Below are 20,611 nucleotides of genomic sequence, written 5' to 3' on the forward strand. Positions count from 1 at the left end.
CACCAGTCTTGCTGCCGCATTCTGGATTAACTGCAGTTTCCAGGACACCTTCAAAGGTAGCCCCACGTAGAGTGCATTGCAGTAGTCCAACCAGAAGATAACTAGAGCATGCACCACTCTGGCAGGCAGGTAGGGTCTCAGCCTGCGTACCAGGTGGAGCTGGTAGACAGCTGCTCTGGACCCAGAATTGACCTGTGCCTCCATGGACAGCTGTGAGTCCAGAATGACTCCCAGGCTGCGCCATCTGGTCCTTCAGGGGCACAGTTACCCCATTCAGGACCAGGGAATCCCCCACACCTGCACGCCCCCTGTACAACTCCCATGATCCCTAGCTAGCAGGACCGGTGGTCAGGGATGATGGGAATTGTAGTCTCAAAACATCTGGAGGGCCGAGTTTGAGGAAGCCTGAGGTAGAGCATAGCCACCAAAAGCCCTCTCCTCCATGAGTTTGTCTAATCTTCTTTTAAAGCCATCTAAGTTGGTGGCCATCACTGGAGGAGCAAGTTCCAAAGTTTCCCTCAAATGCCCCATTTTAGTTGAAATGCCTAGGAATGAAGACCGCTCCGCCACTTAAGTATTTCCTTTTATTCATTTGACTGCTCAGCAGGGGAAGGTTTAGTAAAACTCATAACATCATATCTGACAAATGAGTGCTGTGGAAATTAATGCTGTGACGGAAGAGAAGCCTGCACTCGGAGGGCGCAGGGAGAGGCCGTCGTGTTCACAGGTTTTGAAGCAGCCAGTCCAGAACTGGCAGCCGCACAAAGTTGCCCAAGGCCTCCCCCAGCTGCCTTTCCTTCTCATACTTCAGAACTGCCTGCATCACTTCTCCGACGCTGTAGCCCCTGTCCACGGCCACTGTGGAGAGTTGCTGAAGCTGTTGGGAGGAAAAGACAGCGATGAGTGCGATTTATTTGGGGAGCGTGGATGGGGCGCTGGTATTGGTTCACATTCACCCACCAGAACTTTCACATTCCCACCCTCCTGCACCATCTGCCCAATAGCCCATTTCCAAAATCATATTCTACTCAAGATGGAAGCCCAGTTTATACAATCAGGCCCAGCTTCCGCTATACTGCAGCACAGGGGTAAGTCAACATAGCTTTTCCAAGCTAAACGTCTGTTCTCCCTAACCGTTACTCATGCTAGCTGGGCCTGATGGGAGTTGTAGTCCAAAACATCTGGAAACAGAACATTGCCTAGTCAGTCAATTCTTTAATACAGTCCAAAGACCCACAAATAGATTCCAGTACTGTACATAAAAATACAAAATACATACGTACTACTTGAGCGTTGGATAAAACTAAGTTTGTCCCAGACCTTTAACTAATACAAAGTGCTTTCTGATCCTGACTGCCTCAGAAAGAAACTTGGCAACTGCAAAAGATATTGTCAGGGTTACTTCCAGATCCGAGCTCACAGAGGATCACGCTAGCCAGCGGTCGTTAAATAAAAGTCTTTATTGAGTTACAGTCTCCATTCTCGAGCTGCTGCGTGCAACCCTACGTCTTATGCTTAGATCGGCGAAGCTCCGTCTGAGTCTCCGCCCCTTGCGCACCAACTTAATATCCTAGCCCTGCTCCACCTTTTCCGCCTGACAGTTCTCCTCTGGGTCCCTCTGCCCCCCTGGGTCTCTTCCTTCCGGGATTCTTCTGACGCTGACCCCCCGGACCCTTCTGTCTCCTTGCTCCCTTTCCTGACCTGGCTCCCTTTCCGGGCTGCCTACTGCGCCACCTTCCTGTGCATTTGAACTTGGCGCGCGCGCCCAACCTTCCACTTTCCGTCTAACCGTCACTTCGCTCCCCGATGAAGGTGTGGCCACTCCTGACTCGTGCCCTCCCTCCTGTTGCGAGCTGCCAGCGCTTGCTCCCTGGCGCTCTTCCTCTTTCCTACTCTCTGGCGGTGACGTTGGTCCCGATCTCCAACTGCTCCCCTCTGAGTCCCCTCTGGCTCTTTCTTCCTGGGGTGTCCCCCTAGTCTCCCCCCTTGCCCTGGCCACTGGTGCTCCTTTTTGTGAATCTTCTGATTCACTGGAAAGGCTCGGAGATCTCGGGTCGTCGTCATCACTCATCCTTTCGTCTGCCTCCTCCCCCTCGCTCTCTGTTTCCTCCCTTGCCCTCGCCTCTGCTCCTGAACCCCTGACATCCATCCCCCCCTCGAAGCCCCCTCTTCCCCCCTCCCCTCCTTCCGGTGCGGGAACTGGGTGCTGCAGTGTCAAGGGGACAAATGTCGGGTACAGTTCGCTTCCCGTGGCGGGCCTCCATCCGAAGTCTTCCGGTTCTTCCTCCCTGCTCTCGTCGACGACGGTCACCTCTGCTTCCATCTCTGTGCCGCCGTGCTTGAGACCCTGGTCGTCCCCGAAAACGTCCATGTCCGGTCTCTCCCTCGCTTCCTTCTGTAGGCGTAGCTCGTCCTGGACCCTCCAGCCACTCCCTGCGCCACTGCTCCTCTGGTCGATCATCCCACCAATACGAGGGTTCTGAGGCAGATCCTGAGGGTGACCCCTCCGGGGAACGGGCGTCTCGTGTCGGTTCCTCATCCGAGTCGAACCCCCGGAACGTGCTGGCTGAAAGCGTGGGCGTGAAAAGCCAGTCGTCGAAAAAGTCCGCCGGCATTGGCCTATGGGGAAAGAGGGCATGAAACTCTTCCTTGAGCAGAGGTTCATCTAGAGCGTAGCCCGGCACCCAGCTGTTGGCATTGGCCGGGGTGCCCTCCTTAGCGAGAAGGTATTCTACCCCCTCTTCCCCCCATCTGGAGTCCAAAATCTCCGTGACTTCATTGAGGCGCACCTCCTGTGCCACTCCCCGTTGCCTGGTTCCCTCTCGGAGCGGACTCGGCGCCGTGCCGGGTTCCTGAAACCTGTGCGGTGCCTTGTAGGGAGTGAGCACCGATCTGTGGAACACCGGATGCATTCTGGAACCCTCCGGAAGCGCCAGCCTGAAAGCCACCGGGTTGACCTGCTCTTCGACTTGGTAGGGCCCCAGTTGCTTATGCCCTAGTTTCTTCTTGGCCAACGACCTGGCCGGCACTGCGTGGGCTGCTAACCAGACCCAGTCTCCCACATGGATCTCTTCGCCAACCCTTCTGTGTTTGTCTGCCTGCACCTTGTATGCGTGTTTGGCCAGCTCCAGGTGCCGCCGCAGCTGATCGTGAACCTCTTGCAACTCCGACGCGAACGCATCTGCTGTCTGCGGCTCCCCCTCCACCAGTCTTTCCAGTCCCGGGAAGGTTCTGGGGTGCCTCCCGTTGTTGGCGAAGAACGGCGTGACCCCCGTGGACACGTGCTTCGTGTTGTTGTAGGCGAACTCGGCGAGCGGCAGGTAATCCACCCACGTCGCAGGCTGTTGATTCGCATAGCATCTCAGGTACTGCTGCATGATGGCATTGACCCGCTCCGCTTGCCCGTTGGTCTGCGGGTGTCTCGCCGACGCCAGGTTGATCTTGACGTTTAGGAAGCCCATCAGCTTCTGCCAGAAATTCGAGATGAACTGCCGCCCGCGGTCGGACAGAATAGACCGTGGCAGACCGTGAACCTTGAACACGTGGTCTATGAACAGTTTGGCGGTTTGTTCCGCCGTGGCCACCTTCGCACACGGGATGAAATGTGCCATCTTGGAGAACAAGTCCACCACCACCAGCACTGCCGTCTTGCCCCTCGAGCTGGGCAGATCCGTGACGAAGTCCAGGGCGACTCTCTCCCATGGCTCGACCGGAGTTTGCAGCGGTTCCAACAGTCCGGCCGGCGGGCTGTGCACTGGTTTGGCCCTCTGACAGGTGTCGCACCTCGCCACATAGTCCGCGACCTCCCCTCTCATTCCGGGCCACCAGAAATCCCTGGCGACTAATTCCACCGTCTTCTCCTTGCCAAAGTGCCCGGCAGTGGGCGCGTCGTGCAGCTGATGCAGTACCTTGGCGCGAAGTTCGTCTCCCGGCACGTAGATGGCCCCTTTGCGGATGAGCAATCCATCTCTCAGCTGGAACCCGTCGGTCGCTGCCGTGCCCCTTTGCATCTCTGCCATCTTTGCTTGCACGAAGGAGTCATTCTGCAACGCTCGTCGCACCGCCTCCAGGTCCACTGTCGCCGCAGCGCACGCCCACACTGTTGGTGCGAAGATGTGCATGGCGGCCGCTGGCGTGGCGTCCTCCAGATACTGTGGCTTACGGGAGAGCGCGTCCGCCATGATGTTGGTGTCCCCCGGGACATACTCTATCCGGAAGTCGAAGTTCGCAAAGAACTCAGCCCAACGTATCTGCCTCTGGTTCAGGAACTGTGCCGTGCGCCAGTGCTCCAGATTCTTGTGGTCCGTGCAGACCTGCACCGTGTGCTTGGCTCCAATCAGGAAGTGCCTCCATGCTTTGAACGCTGCATGAATAGCCAGCAACTCCCTGTCCCAGATGGTGTAGTTCTGTTCGGACTTGCTGAGCTTCCTGGAGTAAAACGCTCCGGGCCTCCAAACCCCCTGCGGGTCCTTCTGCAGCAGGACTGCTCCGACGGCCCTGTCCGAGGCGTCTGTTTCAACTCTCATCGGCCTGCTGGGGTCGACATGAAGCAGCTGTTCCTCCGACGCGAAAAGACGCTTGAGTGCCTGAAAGGACTGCTCCGCCTGTGCTGTCCAGACGAACTTCTTTTTCTTGGAACTGAGCGTGTCCGTGATGGCCGCTGTCTGCATAGCGAAGCCTTTGATGAACTTGCGATAGAAGTTCGCGAAGCCGACAAACCGTTGGACCTACTTCCGGTTGCGTGGGCTTTTCCAATCCAACACCGCTCGAACCTTGGCGCTGTCCATGGCGAGCCCCTTGTCAGACAACTTGTAGCCCAGGAAATCCACCTCCGTCACGTCGAATTGGCACTTCTCCAGCTTGGCGTAAAGCCTATGTTGCTGGAGCCTGCTCAGCACTTCCCTGACGTGTCTGTCATGCTCCTGCTGCGATTCCGAAAAGATCAGGATGTCATCCAAGAAGCAGACGCACGTCTTGTAGAGGAGCCCCGCCAACACGTGATGCATGAAAGCTTGAAACACGTGGGAGCCATTTTGCAATCCAAAAGGCATAACTCTATATTCGTAGGTGCCCAGGGGCGTGAACATGGCTGTCTTCCACTCATCTCCTTCCCGCATGCGAATGAGGTTGTACGCCCCTCGCAGATCCAACTTGGTGAACACGCTGCCCTTGCGTACTTTTGCGAGGAGGTCGTCGATTCGGGGCATGGGGAAGTCCGATGGCTTGGTCACACTGTTCAAAATGCGGTAGTCCACTACGAGTCTTTTTTGGGGCGTGTCTCGCTTCTTCACAAAGAATACAGGACTGCCCCCCGCTGCCTGGGACTCTCGGATGAAACCGCGCTTCAAATTATGATCTATGAACTCTTTGAGTTCCTGCAGTTCGTCTTCAGACATGGAATACAGCTTCCCTTTGGGCAGCGCCGCCCCCGGCAGCAGGTCAATTTTGCAGTCATATGGTCTGTGGGGGGGTAGCTTGTCTGCCTCCTTCTCGCAGAAAACCTCCAAAAATTCTGCGTACTTGTGGGGAATCGCTTGCAGCGTGCCTAGCAGCATCTGTGACTCCTCTTGCTCCCCTTCCTGCTGGGGCATGATGCAGTGTTCAGCACAAAAGGAAGAGCCGAAGGTCAGCTGCCTCTGGTACCAAGCCAGCGTCGGGCTGTGCTTGTCCAGCCAACTCATGCCCAATACAATTGGCGTGTCCGAGAGTTGAGTGACGTTGAAGCTGATGATTTCCCTGTGATTTCCAAGCCGCAGCACCATAGGTGGCGTCTGCTTCACCACTTGCCCCCCTAGCAGCTCCCTGCCATCCACCGTGACGACCTGCAGGGGCAGCGTGGCAGGCAGCAACTGTATAGCGTGCCGGTCGACAAAGTCCTGCCCTATGAAGTCTGCATTGCTTCCCGAGTCGACGGTGATTGGCACGTCCATGGTGATTCCATTGGGTAGCTGGAGCGATGCGGTGAGCCTCACTACTGGCTTGGGCGGGAGGGGGTCCATGGGCGGTAAAATCTCTGGGGACTGCTTCACTGACATGTCTGGCTGGGCCCCAGTGCCTCTTCCTCCAGCCAGACATCGTCGTTTCCCTGCTGTGGTTCTCCGTGCTGCGTTGCTGCAGTCACCATTGCTGAGGCTGCAGTGTGCTTGTGGAGCCTCCGGGGACACTCTTTCGCCATATGCCCTGGATCCTCGCAGATATAACACTTCCTGGTCCCTCTAGGAGGCTTCGCTTTCACTGCTGCCGGTGCTAGGGCTCTGGCTGCTGACTGAGCCCTTGCACTCCCAACCTCCATCGGTTCCACCCCTCCTCCTGTTGGAGGCGTGGATTGCGTACGCGCTACTTCTCTGGGAAGGAAGGAGGAGCCCCTGGCTGGTTCGCGCCCGCTGCGCCCTTTGTCCCTGCTCCACGGACGTTCTTCCAGCCGCACCCCCACCGCCAGCGCCCTCTGAACGATCTCCTGCGTGGTCCGGGGTCTCTCCCCCCTCGCAATCTCATCTTTAACCGAGTTGTGCAAGCCCTCCCAAAAAAGGTCTCTGACAGGAGCCGAATCTCTGTCCCATTCCAGGGCACTGACCAAAGCGAAAAAGCGGGCATGATACTGCCTTACGCTGGCCCTCCCTTGCCTTAGTCCATGCACCTCCTTTCGGGCAAGATCCACGTCAATGCTTGATAAAAAACAGCCATCCATCGCTTTAATAAAGGCGTCTGCATTTTGGAGCGCAGGATCCTTATCTCTCCACAAATTGCGCAGCCATGCTTTTGCGTCTCCATGCAAATGGGACATGATGAACCCCACTTTCTCTTGTTCATCTCTAAAGTCTTTGTGCAGTAGTTGCAGTGCACACATTACGTCTGCTCTAAAGTTGGGGTACTGTTGCAAATTCCCATCGAAGTGCGAGACTAGACCGCCTGTGCGTCTCCCCAACCCATTCCCCTCTGATTTGGGTGTCTGTTGCCCTTGCTTCGTAAGCACGTCCAACCTGACCTGGAGATCCCTGTAGGCGGCAGCTGCTTCCTCCTCTCTCTTCCTGGACGCCAGCGCCTCGGCAGTCAGTCGTGAAACTGCTTCTCTGAGTTCCGTTATTTGCTGTTCGGCCGTCATGTTGTCTGCCGTTCGTGAGCTCTCTTGTAGGCACCCGCTTTCTCTCCTCTCCGCGAGGCCGTGGATGCCCACAATTTAATGAGACGGAGCTTACTGTCAGGGTTACTTCCAGATCCGAGCTCACAGAGGATCACGCTAGCCAGCGGTCGTTAAATAAAAGTCTTTATTGAGTTACAGTCTCCGTTCTCGAGCTGCTGCGTGCAACCCTACGTCTTATGCTTAGATCGGCGAAGCTCCGTCTGAGTCTCCGCCCCTTGCGCACCAACTTAATATCCTAGCCCTGCTCCACCTTTTCCGCCTGACAGTTCTCCTCTGGGTCCCTCTGCCCCCCTGGGTCTCTTCCTTCCGGGATTCTTCTGACGCTGACCCCCCGGACCCTTCTGTCTCCTTGCGCCGGGCTTTAGGACCTGGCTCCCTTTCCGGGCTGCCTACTGCGCCACCTTCCTGTGCATTTGAACTTGGCGCGCGCGCCCAACCTTCCACTTTCCGTCTAACCGTCACTTCGCTCCCCGATGAAGGTGTGACCACTCCTGACTCGTGCCCTCCCTCCTGTTGCGAGCTGCCAGCGCTTGCTCCCTGGCGCTCTTCCTCTTTCCTACTCTCTGGCGGTGACGTTGGTCCCGATCTCCAACTGCTCCCCTCTGAGTCCCCTCTGGCTCTTTCTTCCTGGGGTGTCCCCCTAGTCTCCCCCCTTGCCCTGGCCACTGGTGCTCCTTTTTGTGAATCTTCTGATTCACTGGAAAGGCTCGGAGATCTCGGGTCGTCGTCATCACTCATCCTTTCGTCTGCCTCCTCCCCCTCGCTCTCTGTTTCCTCCCTTGCCCTCGCCTCTGCTCCTGAACCCCTGACAGATATGCTTGGAATCCTATCCTCTAATAGGTGCCTAACATAAAATTGTGTGGGTTTGCAATTAAAGGAAGAATCTTTTGTTGTCTGACCGGCTTGTACAGTCTGCAGGCCAGTGGAATATACTGTATAGATTTTCTACCTGATTTGTACAGGGGCATAATCTAGCAGAGTAAGGAATACCCGCAAATCTGTCTTGAAGCAATTCGGAAGGAAAGATATTCAGTCTGTCCTTGGTAAAAAGTCTGCAGTAGTTGATCACTGTCAAGTTCTTTAGATATTCAGCTGTGTAAAGTGTCCCAACATACTGTAAACTCACAGCTCTTGGTGAGCAGGATAAGTGCCCCACAAGCTCGGGGGACAGCAGGGCGGCGCAGCGCCGCCATCCCGCTGTTCCTCGACCTGGTTCGGTTTCCCCGACCTGGTTTTGGGGGGAAAATAAAGGGAATTTCCCCCCCCCTTTATTTCCCCCCAAAAAAACTAGGTGCGCCCTATGGGACGGAGCGTCCTATGGGACGAAAAATACGGTACCTTATTCAGGGTCTCTTCATCATCATCCATGAAGTACAACACGGGGACGTTCAACTGAGAGGCTGCTACCCACTGAAGGATGGCTTGAAGCTGTTTGTTCTGAATGTTCTCCGGAGCATTCTGGTTGGTTACAACCACTTTGCGGCCAGACACTGTGTCTTCCCCTGACCCTATTCGGCTTTCTGCAGAATCTGTGCCCTTTGCATACAGAGGCCCGCAAGCGTCTTCCCCGTCTCCCATATCCCCCAGACCTGACTCAGGATTGCTGTATTTGGCTATCATGAGACACAGTTTGGTCACTGTATCCACCAGGTTGTCAATGAAAGGCCCGCTGCCTCCTTCCTTCCTGTTGACGTCAAACTGGTCCAGAATCATTTTGGTCAGTCCAGAAATGGCCTCCTCGTAGGAGTGGTCTACTTCGGAAGTGCCTGAAGGCCCAGGTCCCTCGGGGCATTTGTAAGTGCTCTTGTAGGCCTCGTCGGCCATCAAAGTTCCAGTGTTTCCTCCTAATTTGTTGACCGTCTCGTTGATGAGCTTTTGCATGAGCATGACTACGACACTTGACATGTCATTCTCGGCATTCGTCTCCGACTGCTCGTCGTCGCTTTGCTTCAACGAGTCAAACTGTTTTGATAAAGGCAGTGTGCAGGCGTTGCCACCTTTGTCTTGAGACAAGAACCCGAACCCGGTGCCACCTGCCTTGCCGCTCCTGCCACATTCGGCCTCTTTCAATGCATTCTCCTGCTGGACGAGATGGTACTGTATCAGCAGCAAGGCTGTCACAATCAGGTCTCTTGCCCAAGAATCTGTTGAGAGGTTAGCAAGATCTTGGTTTTCTGGATTCCACCCAGCCTTTGATGACTGGGGATTTGAACAGTCGTCATGTTGTTTCTGGTGCCACATGGTGAGGCCCTCCTTTATGATGTGGTTGCCCACGGTTTCTGCGCAGGTCATTTCTTTCTCTTTGCACGATTCTGTTTTGGTGGCAGAAAACCTCATGTTTTGAGACTTTCCATCATGTCCGGAGCCTGTCTTGACACTGGCAAAGGCCATGCTCTGAGACTTTCCCCTATCGCTCACGTGCTTCTGCACAATCAAAGCGTTGTGTAACCGATTGAGCATGGCTTGGACAATTTCGGAGGCCTTCTGACTTCCCTGCGTGAAGAGGCTTCGCTTCACGGCGGAAACAAAGTCAGAGTCGGTCATGAGCGTTCCAGTGACATCGTGTAAGTTCTTCATGCAGGAGTCGATGAAATCAGAGACAACCTCTTTGGAGTGCTTCAGCAGAACCTTCTTCAACACGGCACAAGCGATGTTTGAGTCGTTCACCTTCACCTTCATGGTCTTCATAACCGAGACCATCATATCGGAAACCACGTTGTTGGCGTAAACCAATATGCCTTTGCTCAGGGAGTTGCTGTACTCGTCTGGACCAAAGCGCTTCTTGCGGTTGCAGCCTTTGATTTCGTCCCTGTAAGGGTCACTCTTATTGGGTATTTCGGCATTTTCTTCTTTGTAATAAAATGCGGTCTTCTTCTTAGAAGCTGGGGTTTCTTCATATTCGCCTTCACACATCTTGGGTGGTACATTGTGCTTGATGTCCTCCGTACCCACACCGATAGACCTGTGGCTGTGGTCCCCAGCAGGGCCATAAAGCGACTTATGTATGCATGTGTTGTTGCCATCTGACCGGTCGTTCATCTCTTTCCGGGCCATAGCTATGGCAAGGTTGGAAAGCCTATTGCAATAAAAAGATACGTCATCCGGATCAGGATTTGTGTTTGGTGAAGTAGAGCCATCGCTTTCTTCATCCTTGGATTCCTTCTGACAAGAAGTCTTCATGGACAAGTGAAAGGTGGGCGAAGCCCTGTTGGAGCTGACGTTCACACTGAATTCCTCATCGCAGACACTGAAACCGCCCGGGGAACGCACATTGCGTTGCGGCATGTTTTGCCTCGTCGTGGAGGGGTCTCTCGATTTTGCACCCCCTGCGTTGTTACTGGCATTCAACACATTCTGGACTCCGATGGCACAGTTTTCCAGATCTTTTCGGAGCCAGCTTAGGACTTTGAGCGGGTCAGAGGCAGTTTGCTGAAAAAGCTTGGTTGAGTCGGTCTAAACAGCAAACAAAAGACAATTTCACAACGGTTTAGTTCCCGTGGTTATTGTACAGTGGTACCTCGGGTTACATACGCTTCAGGTTACAGACTCCGCTAACCCAGAAATAGTACCTCGGGTTAAGGACTTTGCTTCAGGATGAGAACAGAAATTGTGCTCCGGCGGCGCGGCAGCAGCAGGAGGCCCCATTAGCTAAAGTGGTGCTTCAGGTTAAGAACAGTTTCAGGTTAAGGATGGACCTCCAGAATGAATTAAGTTCTTAACCCGAGGTACCACTGTATGTGTGAAAAGGATCTAGCGGTCCTAGTAAACCACAAGCATAACCTGAGTCATCAGTGTGATGCAGCAGCAAAGAAAGTGAATTCAGTTGTAGGCTGCATTGACAGAAACACAGTGTCTAGATCAAGGGAAGTATCAGCAGTACTCTGTTCTGCTTTGGTCTGACTGCCTGGAGTCCTGTGTCCAGTTCTTGTCTCTGCCGTTTAAGAGGGATAATGACAAGCTAGAACATGTGCAGAGAAGGGTGACCAAGACGGAAAAGGGTGTGGAAATCAAGTTTATGAGGAACAGTGGTTTAGCCTGGATAAGAGAAGACACCTCATTGCAGTCCATATTGGTACATCTGGTCTAAAACTGACTTGTGTTTTCTGCTCTTCAGTGAAGAGCATATGAAGAAAGAACAATGCCACCCTGAATCAGAGAAGTGGTGCCTCAGGTTAAGAACAGTTTCAGGTTAAGAACGGACCTCTGGAATGAATTAAGTACTTAACCCGAGGTACCACTGTAGTCAGTAAGTACAACTTCCTCGCTCTTTTGATTCTGGGAAACACTGAAAAGTCCCAAGTGCCATTCTAATGGATATTGATTGCCTGGTCCAGGAAAAGTGTGCCGTCCGGCATTTTGTCACTCCCCTCAGTAGTGACACCTGGGGTGATCCGCATCCACCGCACCCCCCTTCCTTCACCCCTGCTCACATGTGGAGGAGTGAGGGAAGGCAAGGGAGACAACAGGGTAAGGCTTCCTGTGGGGTTTCCGCCCCTTGTCAGCCGAAAAAATAGCTATATATGATTTCCGTGTATACGTGATGCCTCTGGAATGTAACCCCAATGTGTGATGCAACTAAGCTATAATAGAAGTCTCTTTCTTTTTCTTGGGACTTACTCCTAGATAAGTAGATATGGGATGGGAACCTAGGCCTTGGCTTAGAGCTAGTACTGGGAGAAGCCATGTTCTTGTGCCTTTAACACCCCTGTGGCAGGCAGAAATTCAACAGCCCTTTTCTGGCATGGAAGCAGAACTATGGGGAAAAGCTTCACCAGTTCAGATTCTGTCTGGTAGACATTACAGTGGTACCTCTAGATGCGAACGGGATCCGTTCCGGAGCCCCGTTCGCATCTAGAAGCAAACGTAACCCGTGTCCGTGCGTCTGCGCGGGTCATGTTTCAGTGCTTCTGCGCATGACGCTATTTTGAGCGTCTGCGCATGCGCAAGCGGCAAAACCCGGAAGTAACACGCTCCATTACTTCCGGGTTGCCGCGGAGCACAACTCAAACGCGCTCATCCCAAAGCACATTCAACCCGAGGTATGGCTGTACATTTGTGGCTGCTGGCTTATTTGGGGGCCTTCCACTCCACCTGCAAAGGAAAACACATTTTATGCAAATCTGTGTGCTCTTTGTCACTGGGTCAGAGAACCCAATTCACATATAGTGTACCGAACCCAGGAAATACTGTCGGCACCTGAGCTCAAACGTAAAGGATAAAACATATCTTCAGTCCTATCACATTAAGAAGCAACAACATTAGTCTCCAGAAAGCAATTATGCCGAAATAACTATCTATTTCTTACTGTCCAGTTCTGGTCCTCCTCATCACTTGCAGTATAACGATCAACTTTACACAATCCACTCTGGCTCTGCAACCAGTCGATACTCTCTGTCATCTGCAATAAATAGGAATTACAACTAGAGTTAAATTTCCAGGGGGCCATATTCAGCTTAATTCAGATTTGTTTATTTGTATCTAGTCACCAGACCTTTTACAAATCAGAAGGGAATTATGTATTTGTAAAAGACCAACACAAGTTAATGTCAATAAAAACAAACACAGACTCAAATAAAACTCTGTAAAAGCAGAAGCAAAATTCTGGATTTCAAAACCACAACATTCACGTTGCCGGAGAGCGCTGCCTTTTTCCTGGGACAATTTGGCATTGAAAATAACTAACCGTGAGTACTGGAACGCTAAATACCTGGATTTTAAACAAGAATTGGCGAAATAAAAGGAACTTGGACTTTAAAATTTATCCCAATTTGGTACTGAAATGGAAAGGGCTAAACAGGAAGTCACCCTTCCATTCTCTTGTAGTTATAACAAAGCAAAGACAACGTAAACTAGAGCCTTAAAAATCACTTTTAAAGGATCGTCTTTCATCATTCAAAATTGCGGAACCCCCCTTCGGAAGCAGGAGAAGAAGGGGGACTGTTATTGAGTTGTTTAAACCTGTGGAAATAAAGCTAAAGTAAAGTAATTTTCCACTGTCCTGACCCTGGAGCGGGGTGTCAGATTTGACAATTGAAGCTCATTGACCAGAAATAAATGCTTTGACAGATAGTTAAAAGGAGGGAAACACTGTGATTCCATTGTTTAATTTCACTTTTTTTAAAAAAAAGAACAAATATGGACAAAATATCTTAAAGAAGAAGCTCTGTTTCTATTGTTTTCAAGGAAAAGAACAACCAGAAGTCTTTCCCCCTAGAGGGGAGCTATGAAATTGTAACTAAATCCTGGGAACTTGCAACTGTTTACTGATTACAACTGTGGGAAAGAGTTTTGTGACCTTGCAGGACAATGCCTTCAGAAGCACTGTTGGGTGCTTTCTGTAATATAAGTGCCCTATTGGATCAGTTAAGTCGGAAGATGGATTTTATGACAAAAGCTGCCAGAGCCTTTGATCAAGTAGTGGAAAATTATATGGAGCCCACTCAGGAATTAAAACAGGAGTGTGCCACGACAGAACAACAGAAAGAGGAGGACCTTGCTGAATCTGGGACACCAGGGATGGAGGGACTTTCAGCCCAGCAGGAAAGTGAGCTTTTGGATTTGACAAATGAACTTGGAAAAAACCAGACTTGGAAAGATAAAGTTTGGATTGAACTGGAAATGGGGGGTTGGACTGACCCCCCTATGCAGGGATGTTTGGACTTTCCGAGTCTGGCAATGGGCCGTCAGAGGTTTGGAGCTGTTGGGATTTCCAATTTTGGAGGGAATCTGAAACATGCTTTAAAACATCACATGGAGCTTAGTCTGGACTATGAGAAAGGGGCTGATTTGTTGAAAAGGGTCAAAAACACTACAAAGTTGGAGTTCCCGCGAGTGAAAGGAAAATATGAAGAAGAGTTGCGAAAGGGACATGGAAGAGATTTGAAGGCCTCGGACATAAGGGCACCAGGTTAATGTGCCAGACTATTGGGATAAAAAGGACTGACAATCCCGGGACCGGGGGGAGGGGACGCTGGAAGAAGACTGGATTGCTTTTATTCTATTGTCCTTTTTTGTATTATTATTACTAGAAATGTTTTATGAATGTTGGGAAAATGCTGAAATGAAATTACTTGGCTCTTGTTAAAATGTTTAAAGAATTTGGCAAAAAGGCAATGGTTATGAGAACTTTCAATATACCACCCTAAAATATGACCCATTTATTGTTCTCTCGGAATATGATACAGTGGTGCCCCGCAAGACGAATGCCTCGTAAGACGAAAAACTCGCTAGACGAAAGGGTTTTGCGTTTTTTGAGCTGCTTCACAAGACAAATTTCCCTATGGGCTTGCTTCGCAAGACGAAAAACGAAAACGTCGTGCAAGTTTGTGTCCTTTTTCTTAACACTGTTAATACAGTTGCGACTTGACTTTGAGGAGCAACTCATAGCACGCGGTGTGGTAGCCTTTTTTGAGGTTTTTGAAGACTTTGGTGATTTTTGAAGCTTTTCCAAAACTTCTTTTGCAGCCATTTGGTAAGTTAAACTTTTAAAACTTTTTGGGGGGTTTTTGGATTTTGGGTTGGGGTGTTTGGAATTCAAGGACTTGGTGTTGGGGAGGGGTTTGCAAGAATCTGGAAGCTTGTGTGGTTTTTTTCTGCATTTTTATGATTTTTTGTGACCATTGGGCCACTCTGTTTGGTTTTTTTTAAAAAAAAAAATATGGGTTTGAATTTCTGTGTGGTGGGTGGCTGGGGGAACAGTTGAGGAGGAGTTTGCAAGAATCTGGGAGCTTGTGTGGTTTTTCTTTAATTTTTATGATTTTCTGTGACCATTGGGCCATGTTGTTGTTTTTTTAAAAAAATTCTGGATTTGAATTTCTGTGTGGACAATGCTCCTGCTCATCCTAAAGGCCTTGAGTTGGACTTGTTGGAGGAGTTCAGCTTCATCAGAATCATGTTCCTGCCGCCTAACACCACGCCACTGCTCCAGCCGATGGATCAGCAGGTCATCGCCAATTTCAAAAAACTCTACACCAAGGAGCTTTTCAGGCGATGCTTCGAGGTGACTGATTGCACCACCATCACCCTGCGGGAATTCTGGAAGGACCACTTCGACATCGTCACCTGCTTGAAGATGATCACCACGGCCTGGAACGGGATCAGCCAGAGAAATTTGAATTGCGCTTGGCGCAGCCTGTGGCTGGACTGTGTGGCACCAAGTGACTCTGATGCACCAGAGTCAACAGTGGTGCAGGACATTGTTGCCTTGGGGAGGACCATGGGCCTGGAGGTCACAGAGGAGGACGTCAGCGAGCTGGTGGAGGAGCACGACTACGAGCTGACCACCGTGGAGCTGGTCGAACTGCAGGCAGAGACTGCGCAGGAGCAGGCCTCGCTGGAAGAGGAGGAAGCAACTGAGGAACTGCTGTCCTCCAAAGAACTGAGGGACATTTGCATGAAGTGGAAGGATGTGCAGGCTTTTGCACAGCGGCACCACCCTAACAAGCACGTGGCACATGACCTTGTGAACACTTTTGATACGAGGGTCATGTCGCCTTTCAGGGAGGTGCTGAAAAGGCGGATGAAGCAGCAGACCATGGAAAGGTTCTTCAGCAAGAAGCAAAGAGTGGAAGAGGAACCTTCTTTGAGTGGTCCGCCAGAGTCTTAGAAAATGTACTGTACACTTTGTTGATTTTTAAATGTTTTTCTGCCATGTTTAGAAACTTAAATTATTGTTCCTTCAATTTTTGAAATGCTCTTTACAGTATGTGTGACTTAATAAACTCTTGTTGTACCAAATTTGGCTTTGTTTGGACTTTTTTTGACCATAGGAACGCATTACCGTATTTTTCACCCTATAGGACGCACTTTTCCCCCTCCAAAAATGAAGGGGAAATGTGTGTGCGTCCTATGGGGTGAATGCAGGCTTTCGCTGAAGCCTGGAGAGCCCCAGCGCCAGCCCCACAAGGTTGGGGGACAGAGGGAGGCGGAACGCCGCCATCCCGCTGTCTCCCGAAGTGGTTTGGAGGCTGACGGTGGGGAGACCCCGACGCCAGCCCCGCAAGCTCCGGGGACAGCTGGGAGGCGCAGCGTGTCTTCCCGCTGTCCCCGGACCTGATCTCAAGGCGGGCCGCGGGGAGAAGAGCGCTTCTCCCCGCTGCCGGCCCCACAAGCGCCGGGGGGGGGGAAATAAATTCCCCCCCTTTATATCCCCCCCAAAAAACTTGATGCGTCCTATGGGCCGGTGCGTCCTATGGGGTGAAAAATACGGTAATTGAATTTCAATGCATTCCTATGGGATTTCGTGCTTCGCAAGACGAAAAATTCGCTAGACGAAAAAACTCGCGGAACGAATTGATTTCGTCTTGCAAGGCACCACTATATAAGGACAGAGTCTCATGCTGTTTACCAGGAGGGAGAGAGGGAGGGGAGGTATAGAGTTGGAAGGGACCACAAGGGTCATCTAGTCCAACCTTCTGCCGAACATGGGGCTCGAACCCTGAGTTTAAGAGTCTAATGGTCTACCCACTGAGCTAGAGTGCTGTATTGGCACAATGCCTCACCCCTCATTCTAAGCAACAGCAAGACCCCTGGCCAGAAGCTAGAACGGCAGCTTTGCTCCACCAGACAAGCTGCTTCTACACAAGGGACATTAATATGCACAAGATCTTAAACCACAAGAACAGGTATGTACAGTGCTTTTTCTGGGGGGACGCAGGGGTATGTATACCCCTAAACATTTTGTGACTCTTTTGTGGATTGACTGTATTTATTTCCCCCGATTTGAACTATAAAATGGTGATTTTCTTGAGTCAAAACTAGAGTACCCCTGCACATTTTTTTAAAAAGAAAAAAAGTACTGGGTATGCACAATTTTTGTACCTTCTAAAATAGCTCAAGATATCACATTTAACTAGGCTTTGGTAAATGCCATCCTAGCTTCTGCAAACCCTTTAAATAACAAGGAAATGTAAGGGAGAAATTGTGCTATTTTAGGTACAATACACGTGCTGTAGCTAGCTACTCTAACTGGGCGGTAACCAAGTATTTTCACTAGTGCAAGGAATGTACACTTACACAACAAAACTTCCCTCTCGTCTTCCTGTGCCCCCCAATCTGATATGGAGGGTTGGGGGGAACAGGGGTGTAGCTAGCCCTGGGTGGGGGGGGGACTCCAGAACAGATTTAGCGAGTACAAGAAGAGAGGATTGGAAAGTTCACTGCACTTTGCAGAACTGTGTCATTGAATACCACCCTGTGTAGCTTAGCTTCTGGAGGATAATAAAAAGTGTTAAACAAACAGTATTACAATCACTATCTGAAGCAGATTCTCTTAAAGATCTATATTTACATTCCACTTTTCCAGTTCGAAGAAAGCCTAAAGGAGACAGCAAAACCAAAGCAGAACAATATCAAAATTAGCAATGCAAATAATTCAAGGAAACTACGAAACTCATTATTAACTTATCAAAGCACTCCAACAATGAATCACAATACCCCAGTGACTTTAGAAAAATTAGCTACCTAAAACCCCAGCACAAAATGAACTAATTAGGAATAGCTGCAGAAAAATACAACCAAGATATCAACCATCTTCAAGAATGCCAATATTATTTTTCAGTCTCTTATGCTTTGGTAACATTTCTGTCCTTTTTCTTCCTTTTCTAAAAACCCACCATTCTTTTTCATACGATTTGTAGGCCCAAGGGACGTCTCTGAAAAGTTGCTGACACTCTCAACTTCCAGGAATGGCTTCCATAAGTTGCTATATATATATATACATAAAAGAATCTATGAGAGAGGAACAAAATAAATTGCTGTTGACAGCTCTCCACTATGTTGTAGGGCATTAACATCAAATCCAGTACAGCAAATATCCTTGGGCATAATCCATTGGAAAATTATCCTTTTCCAAACCCGTTGAAATGAAATTAAGTACCAGGATGCTCTTCAGCAACTCCCATTTACTCTAATGGAATTGTCCTTTGCAATTCTGAGTGCCACTAATTGAGCAAAATGAGAATGTGATACAGCAGAGATTTTCTAAAATTACACACTTTTGCCCATCACTCTGTATTTCCTGTGCATCTCACCCATCTCGCTTCACAAAGAATTTTTCTGACATAAAATACATATATTTTGATGAACAGAATTATTAATTAAGTTGATCTGTGTAGTATCCTTGAGATTTACACAACAAAACTTCCCTCTCCTCTTCCTGTGCCCCCCGATCTGCTATGCAGAATTCACATTCATGCCCGAAAGCTAATGTTTATTTATTGTTAACTTGTTAAATAAATTTACAGATCACACATGGAGTACTGTGATCAGTTATGGGTGCCACCATTTTAAGAAGGATATTGACGAGCTGGGACGGGTGCAGAGGAGGGTGACCAAGATGATCAAGGATGTGGAAACCAAACCTTTTGAGGAATGGTTGAAGGAGCTGGGCATGTTTAGCCTGGGAAAGAGGAAATGGCTTTCCTTTGTGCCTTTGGTGTGACCGCCTAGCATATTGCCCTATTAAACTGTTTAAAATAACAGCTGCCCAATATTTAAGATCCATGAGCTAGGTTGACACAAAGGTGCAGCTGAGACATTTCCTCATGTGACCTCAGAAATAGGGCAAAGAGTGAGAGCAACAGGAACTTTCCCCTTTACTCTCTTAACGTTGCACCTGGAAGAAATGCAAATATTCTATTTTTCATTCACTTCTCATTAATTAGGTGGGCCCCACTAGAAGGGAAATTGCCTGATCCTTAACACCTACTACAGGGACGCGGGTGGCGCTGTGGGTTAAACCACAGAGCCTAGGACTTGCCAATCAGAAAGTCGGCAGTTCGAATCCCCGCAACGGGGTGAGCTCCCGTTGCTCGGTCCCAGCTCCTGCCAACCTAGCAGTTTGAAAGCACATCAAAGTGCAAGTAGATAAATAGGTACCGCTTTGGTGATAAATAGGTACCGCTTTGGTGGGAAGGTTAACGGCATTTCTGTGCGCTGTTCTAGTTCGCCCGAAGCGGCTTAGTCATGCTGGCCACATGACCTGGAAGCTGTACACCGGCTCCCTCGGCCAGTAAAGCGAGATGAGCGCCGCAACCCCAGAGTTGGTCACGACTGGATCTAATGGTCAGGGGTCCCTTTACCTTTATAATGCCTACTACACAACAGACAAAACAGCAGCAAGGCCATTTGGATCGATCTTTGGAGTGGATGAACAGAAAAGTACAACGCAGCTGGTAATAATTCATGAGTTCATTCTTTTTCTCTGGTTGCCCCCTGGTCAAATAAGAGCTCTCTTCAGTAGGGTCACCAAATGGGAAAGAGAACATGCCTTCAGAAGTCTTGGAGGAAAAGGAATTTCAGCAGATGTTGCTTATCACCACCCAGTTCCACAGCTTTAAATTCCCCAAAATGTGCTCACTCCAGAACCAAGGGTCCTTGCCTACCTCTATCACATCAACGCGAGCATCCAAAAGAATTCCCACCCACCAAAAAAGAAGAATTTTTGCCCAAAACTTCCAGGATATTCTTTGAGAGCTCCCCACGCTCTGGTCACCTCTCTTACCCTCCACTTGCCAGAATGCAGACTGACATCACAAAGCACCAGGAGAAACTGGCTTTTCCATGGCAACAGTCAACACTGCAAGGAGGGGGCCAGGCTAGCCCAAGGCTGGCATGAGATCTGAAATTAAAGGCTCCTTTAATCATTCCTTTGTGGAAAAGAGAAGCCCTCTGCGCCTAAAATATGTGGGAATGTTCAGGGTGGCAAGAGAGGATATCTTGTTTATTACTTTCCTTCCTAACTTGCGCTAGCAAGTTCCTTTATGCAACAGAGTTACATTCCCCTTTCTTACATGAACAGCAGATAGTTGGTTGTAGGCTCGTGTGAGCCTCTCACTATTATACAATTCAATCTGTCTCAGATTGAATTGTACGCTCTTGGTAAATTCCCTTGAATCCCTCTTAAACAGAATAAAGACGCCCCAATCTTATTTAAAGATGATAAAATTAGTTTACTCACATCAGTTCACAGTTGTATTCCCGAAGGCAGACTTAGTTACAAATATGTACATGTGGATCTACCCCGTATGGGGTAATAACCCAAGTGCTTCTGTTAGCTGAGAGCTAGCAGAGCAGTCCTAGCTAATAGCTGGTCAAACGAAGACGGAAGTCAAAAAGAGGGAAGGGTGCTACGTGACTCATCCTCTTGTTACCTGGACAGGTTAGGTCATGCCCACCTTCTATCACATGAAAAAGGAAGGATGCTCCAGCCAGGAGGAACAGAAAGTTTTCGACTGGCTGGACCAAACATCCCTTTGCATGTCTTTTCTAGCATTACAAGTTTTTTTTAGGGAGAATCTCTACTCTACCAAATATTTTATTGACTTGTAATGTGTTGATATATATGTAATTTCTTGCATAAGTTGTTTTCTCTTCCCAGAAAACAACCATTTCTGTTCAAATGTAGTATTTCTGATATCTTTTAAGTTTATTTGAAGACCCGACCGTCTGCCAAAATCCGAAATCAAAGAC

General features: G+C 49.7%; 1 protein-coding gene across 3 annotated transcripts; it reads right to left on the reverse strand.

Annotated features, from left to right (window-relative positions):
* Positions 1-570: 570 nt before the first annotated feature.
* AKAP3 (A-kinase anchoring protein 3) lies at positions 571-19,650 on the reverse strand. Of its 3 annotated transcripts, XM_082223088.1 has the most exons (6): positions 19,525-19,650; positions 17,755-17,869; positions 17,430-17,456; positions 12,447-12,539; positions 8,480-10,594; positions 571-877 (listed from the first exon to the last, which is right to left on the reverse strand). In XM_082223088.1, the coding sequence occupies exons 2-6, from the start codon at positions 17,755-17,757 to the stop codon at positions 722-724; spliced, it is 2,394 nt and encodes a 797-aa protein (XP_082079214.1). In that variant the 5' UTR covers positions 17,758-17,869; positions 19,525-19,650; the 3' UTR covers positions 571-721. The 3 variants fall into 3 exon arrangements, with proteins under 3 accessions (XP_082079214.1, XP_082079215.1, XP_082079216.1); XM_082223089.1 differs by lacking the exon at positions 17,430-17,456; XM_082223090.1 differs by lacking the exons at positions 17,430-17,456; positions 17,755-17,869 and having other exon boundaries at positions 19,525-19,637.
* Positions 19,651-20,611: the final 961 nt, after the last annotated feature.

Source organism: Podarcis vaucheri (genome assembly GCF_965113315.1).
Source record: "Podarcis vaucheri genome assembly, chromosome: 5".
Lineage (NCBI taxonomy): Eukaryota > Metazoa > Chordata > Lepidosauria > Squamata > Lacertidae > Podarcis > Podarcis vaucheri.

Coding starts and splice junctions, on each gene's coding strand:
- AKAP3 (XM_082223088.1), bottom strand. Junction 12,540..17,429: donor TCGAACTGGAAAAGTGGAAT/GTAAATATAGAT, acceptor TATTTATTGCAG/ATGACAGAGAGTATCGACTG. Junction 878..8,479: donor ATGAAGAGACCCTGAATAAG/GTACCGTATTTT, acceptor TCCTCCCAACAG/CTTCAGCAACTCTCCACAGT.